This window comes from Arachis ipaensis, chromosome B03, assembly GCF_000816755.2.
Source record: "Arachis ipaensis cultivar K30076 chromosome B03, Araip1.1, whole genome shotgun sequence".
NCBI classification, from domain to species: Eukaryota; Viridiplantae; Streptophyta; class Magnoliopsida; order Fabales; family Fabaceae; genus Arachis; species Arachis ipaensis.
The window spans coordinates 106,115,456-106,121,336 of record NC_029787.2 but is presented as its reverse complement, the minus strand read 5'-3'; the positions used below and the strand labels follow the sequence as shown (position 1 = coordinate 106,121,336).

At 36.8% G+C, this 5,881-nt stretch overlaps 1 protein-coding gene across 1 annotated transcript; it reads right to left on the bottom strand.

Moving 5' to 3' along the window:
• On the bottom strand, window positions 626-1,596 carry LOC107634584. The gene has a single exon (XM_016338014.2). It carries the CDS (start codon window positions 1,219-1,221, stop codon window positions 628-630), a length of 594 nt encoding a protein of 197 aa, XP_016193500.1. The 5' UTR covers window positions 1,222-1,596; the 3' UTR covers window positions 626-627.

The window sequence follows — 5,881 nt, the reverse complement described above, 5'->3', positions numbered from 1 at the left end:
CACCGTCCGACTCTACGTGACCACGTAGGGACATCCATCAAGAGTTGCATCATTTCGCATGCATACAACTCATAAGAGAGTGCCATACAACTTTCCAAATCAAATTGTCGCTTGTCCACTTGTTTCTTGATTTTTCCTCCAATTTTTTCTTTGTTTTTGGGTAATTAAAAAGTTCTATGTATTCGAATTCTTTAAATATTTATTTTACAAACACGCATAATCATCAAGGTTAAATAAATTTTATGTCATACAAAGTTTAGCAATTCGTTATTTTGGTATGATATAATATTTTTGTAATTTCAATAAAAAAATTGTAAAAGTGAATAAAATTAGTCTCTAGCAATATTGGCACATGGAATTCAAAGTATAAGTATCGTGTACTGACATCCAAATTTACAAGTACATAAAACTACTTGAAAATCGTTTAAACAAAATTAAAATAAGACTTTTACAAGCACCAAAGATAAAAAACAAAGTATATATATATATATATATAACAACCTTCTATCATAATGCTTTGTGAGCATTAAGTGTGCGAGTCAAAGTTTGGAATACATAATTTTGGAAGAATTTGAGTTTTTATTGGAAATTAAGTTTTTTAATTTTTAGACATTTAAGGTCTATGCATCATCGTGGTGTGTGGGTGTTGGCTGCACAATCACCTTGGGCAATTCTCCGAACAGCTGTAACAGGTATGCCAATAACAGTGTGACACGCGTCCACACTCGTTTCTGCCCATGGAATTGGAAGCCTATCCAATCTGATAGAGATGTTGATGATAGCATGTCCCCTGGAACCGTCTGTAGCCCGTAGCCGGTAACTTAGGTAGCTAACAGAAGCGGGTGGAAGGATGCAAATGTCGGAAGGTGGAATCACGCACCATCCGAGTTGGGCCGGGCCCACAATCCTCCTCTTGTTGAATAGCTGAAGGTATAGGCATGAATACCCATCCGAAAAGAAGGTTGGATCCACCGCCACGCGAAACGATGTTGGGCCTAACCCTAACCCACCACCGCTTTCCACTGCAGCTACATGAGGTTGTGTTGGGAGCCTGGTGATTGTGATGAAGGGCCTTATGGTGGGGCATAAAAATGAAGTGTAGTTATTGAGGCCTTCTATTGATATGACACTGATTTCCAATAGCATAGAAGATGTTGAAGGAGAGGAGGGTTGTGGTGCCACTGCCGTGGTCATGGTCATAATAAATATAGAACATATCATAGATTGGTAACAATATTAGAGGAGGAAGAAATAGGGGCAGATGGAGTAGAGTGATGGAAGAAGAAAATAGAGAGAGAGAGAGAGAGAGAGAGAGAGAGAGAGAAAAGTAGTTATAAGAAGTGTGGATTGTGGAATATTAAGGAATAAGGATATGACAATTAGTTTGTTGGTAGGGACCGTGCAGTTTCCGGGGGGCTGTTGGCTGTTGGCTGTTGCTTGCTTGCTTGCTTGCTTGCCTCCACAATCACGAGAGCCTTGTGGAAATTATAGATTTTCCTGCTTCACAACTCACAAGTCAACTTGTTTGGCATTTAATTTGTGTTTCTTTTTACATAACTACTTAAGTCAATTTTATAACAATTTTTCTTAAATTAGTGTACTGGAGAAATCTGAAGAAAGTAAGAAACTATTGTAGTAATTACTCATATTTCACTTTCTGTTAAATTTTGTATAAAACGAAACATGTAACTTTCATAAACATGGTTATCAAATAAAAGAGAAAAATTTCGCCCAACACGACAACTTTGCAATATTGATTTTGATTCTGGCAGCTTATTAGTCTTCTCCTTTGAGCTTTAAATAAATAAACCTTTCTAGTTAATTAATTTATAATTTGGCTAAAGATTAAAAAAAGGCAAGTTACCGAAATAAATGGATTGAAAAATGAATATTACCATAATACAATTTTTATACATTAAAAACGTAAATGTAACTTTTATAATTCTATATAAACCGCAATAGAAATATAGTAGATTATGGTTTGCACGTAAACCGCTACAGGATATTGTGATTTACGTTGAGTTGCATGTGAGCAGAAATTGCTACACCTTGTAGCGGTTTCCGAAGGAATTGAGCTAAGAAAAAATCGCGGCACCCCTACAACAGTTTCTTCACAAATGCCACATTGAGGAAATCGCGCCACGCTATAGTGGTTTTTGTTTGGTTAGAAATGTCTATAAATACCAAGCAGGAGGGGGTGGTATAGTAGTAGATTGTCATTTTCACAAATTTATAAATGGATAGTGAGGAGAGTTTTTTGGTTGTAGTCCATTGCTTTGGAAAAATTCAAAAAAGCAAAAGGCACGGCGTTAAGTTCACTGACAAAAAATTGGTGAGTGTTTTTATTCGGTCAACAAATACGTTATCAGAGCTAAAAATGAGTATATTGTAGAAGACGGGATTGTGTGAGACCAAGTGGGTGAAAAGTTGTTCTACAAGATTTCGATTGCGGTTGTATCAACTGGTGTGAAGTATGAAACATTTGTGATAGGGTCGGACAAAGATATGCAGGTTTTCTTTCATTATCGGCATAGTTTTCCTAAAGTGAGAATACATGAGTTGTATGCCAAGTTGGAAGATGGTGTCCACAGTTTTGGGGCATTAGCGTTGAATCCTCAATCGATTACGATGGGGTGCTTCTACCTTGATGCCTGTCGTTGCACCTGGTTGTTTGTTGGCTGATCCTCCATCTGTTGCAGTTGTAATAGCTAGGTCACTTCGTATGATTCTGGGTATTTTAGGTGACAGTGAACTGGATGGGATTGAAAATGCGATGCGAGAGGATGATTCGAACAAAGAGCCTGCTCACATCGTGGGGGACAGTGATGAGGAAACTCTGAGGAACCCACCTACACATTAGGAGCTATCCAGTTCCGGGACACAGTAACGTCTTCCACATTTCTCAATACTGAACTTAGAAGCCGTCGGCTAGCAACCGGACATAGATCCTTCCTTTGGGGGTCAAGGTTTACATGAGGAAAATTCTTCTGCGGAATTGGCCAATCTTTCCAAACTAAGGAGGAAGCTATGTTGAGCATAAAGGATTATAGCATCTATCGTAGAGTTGAGTACAGGGTGACAGAGTCAGATAATCTCAAGTATCATAGGAAATGCAAGGAGTTCGGTAAAGGTTTCACGTGGTTGATTCGCATCACACTTTGGCAATGAAAGAGTACTTGGGAGGTTAGAAGGTACAACTGACCTCATACTTGCTTGGCTACATCGATTTCGAGCGATCACCGACAGCTTGATCATCATGTCATTTGTGCGAGGATCTTTACGTTGGTTAGATCCGATGCAATAGTTATGATAAAAGTATTGCAGGAAGCTACTGAAGTAACCTACGGATTCAGGCCTAGCTACAGGAAGGTTTGGATGGAAAAATAGAAGGCAGTTCCACAGATCTACAGGAATTGGGAAGAGTCATATGCCAAGTTGCCCTGTTGGATCCTTGGTTTGCAATCAACGACGGATGGAACTGAAGAACTGAAGATTGATGGTTTAGAAGTTATAGTAAACTCTCATTGCAAGTATAGTTACTAAACCAAGCAATCAACCTTTCTTACAAACGTTTAGGTTGTCACAAGTAACAAACCCCTTAAAAATTCATAACCGAAGTATTTAAACCTCGGGTCGTCTTCTCAAGAAACTGCAGGGAAGTATGTTCTTATTATTGGTTATGAAGATTGTAAAGTGGGGTTTTGAAGATGAGGAACACGTAATTTAAATGGCAGGTAAAATAAATAAATAACTGTAAAATAAACTTTTGGCAAGGTATGAGAAATTGGAAGTCCTATCCTCTCAAAACTACATCTAAATCATGAAAATTAACTAATTGGAGACTCTCCCTTGAATGGATGCATTCCCCCACTTCATAACATCTGATCTGTGCCTTCTGGACTTGGATTTGGGCCAAAAAGGGCTTCAGAAATCTCTAGGAGCGTTTTCTATAGTTTCTGGTGCGTGGCCTCTATCACGCGGTCGCTTCAGTCATGCGTCCGCATCATATGCGTTTCGCTCAAGGCGCGCGATCGCGTCAATCATGCGGTCGCGTTACTGCCATTTCGCGCTGGCATGCGGTCGCGTCGTCCATGCGATCGCGTCACTGCCAGTTTCTCCAAAAACTCCGTTTTGTGCTTTCCTTCCATTTTTGTATGTTTCCTTTCTATTCTTTAAGTCATTCCTGCCTTAGAAGATCTAAAACTATTCAACACACGAATCACGGCATTGATGAGCGGATAATTTGTACGCTTTTTGGCATTGTTTTTAGTATGTTTTTAGTAGGATCTAGTTACTTTTAGGGATGTTTTCATTAGTTTTTATGTTAAATTCATATTTCTGGACTTTGCTATGAGTTTGTGTGTTTTTCTGTGATTTCAGGTATTTTCTGGCTGAAATTGAGGGACTTGAGCAAAAATCAGATTCAGAGGTTGAAGAAGGACTGCTGATGCTGTTGGATTCTGACCTCCCTGCACTCAAAGTGGATTTTCTGGAGCTACAGAACTCAAAATGGCGTGCTTCCAATTGCGTTGGAAAGTAGACATCCAGGGCTTTCCCGCAATATATAATAGTTTATACTTTGGCCGAGTTTAGATGACGTAAAAGGGCGTTGAACGTCAGTTCTACGCTGCTGTCTGGAGTTAAACGCCAGAAACAAGTCACAAACCAGAGTTGAACGCCAGAAATACGTTACAACCTGGCGTTCAACTCCAGAAGTTGTGAAGATATGTTTAGACCATGGTTCTGTGCATCCGTTTTTGGTGCCATCGCCAGGGAATCAATTTCGAATAATAATTCACAACCTGAGTAACAATTTCGCATACCAAGTTTTTGGCGCCGTTGCCGGGGATTGTTCGAGTTTGGACGACTGACGGTTCATCTTGTTGCTCATATTAGGTAACTTTCTTTTTGTTTTCTTTTCAAAAAGTTTTCAAAAATCTTTCAAAAATTTCTCCTTCGTTTTCAAAAAAATTAAAAAAAAAATGTTTTCAAAAATATATTTTTCTTAAAATTTTTTTAAGAATGAATTCCAGTGTTTCATGAAGCATGTTGAAGCCTGACTAGCCATAAAGCCATGTCTAAATTCTTTTGGACTGAGGCTTCCAAACCATCAGCATAGAGGCAAGTTACTTTGATAAGTAATGAGCAGTATATTCTCTGATGTCATATGATAAAGCTTGGCTGGCTATTAAGCCATGCCTGACCATTCATCTTGACATTCATAGCATTCTTACATGCATTCGTTGTTTTGATCCATAACTTTCATGCATTGCATCATTTTTCTTGTTTTCTCTCTCATCATAAAAATTCAAAAATCAAAAAAATATCTTTCCCTTTTTCTCTCTTAAAATTTCGAAAATTAGATTTGACTTTTTCAAAAAAATTTTTAAAATCTAGTTGTTTTTATGAGTCAAATCAAATTTTCAAATTAAAAAAAAATCTTATCTTTTTCAAAATCTTTTTTCAAAAATCAAATCTTTTCCATTTTTTCTTAGTTATTTTCGAAAATTCAAAAAAATATTTTTCAAAAAAACTCTTTTTCTTATTTTTATATCAAATTTTCGAAAATAACAATAACAATTAATGTTTTGATTCAAAATTTTCAAGTTTGTTACTTGCTTGTTAAGAAAGATTCAAACTTTGAATTCTAGAATCATATCTTGTGATTTCTTGTGAATCAAGTTATTAATTGTGATTTTAAAAAAAAATCAAATCTTTTTCAAAAACTAATTTCAATCATATCTTTTCAAAAATATCTTCTTATCTTACCTTTTTCAAAAATTTGATTTCAAAATATCTTTTCTAACTTCTTATCTTCTTATCTTTTCAAAATTGATTTTCAAATTTGTTTCAACTAACTAACTAACTTTTTGTTTGTTTC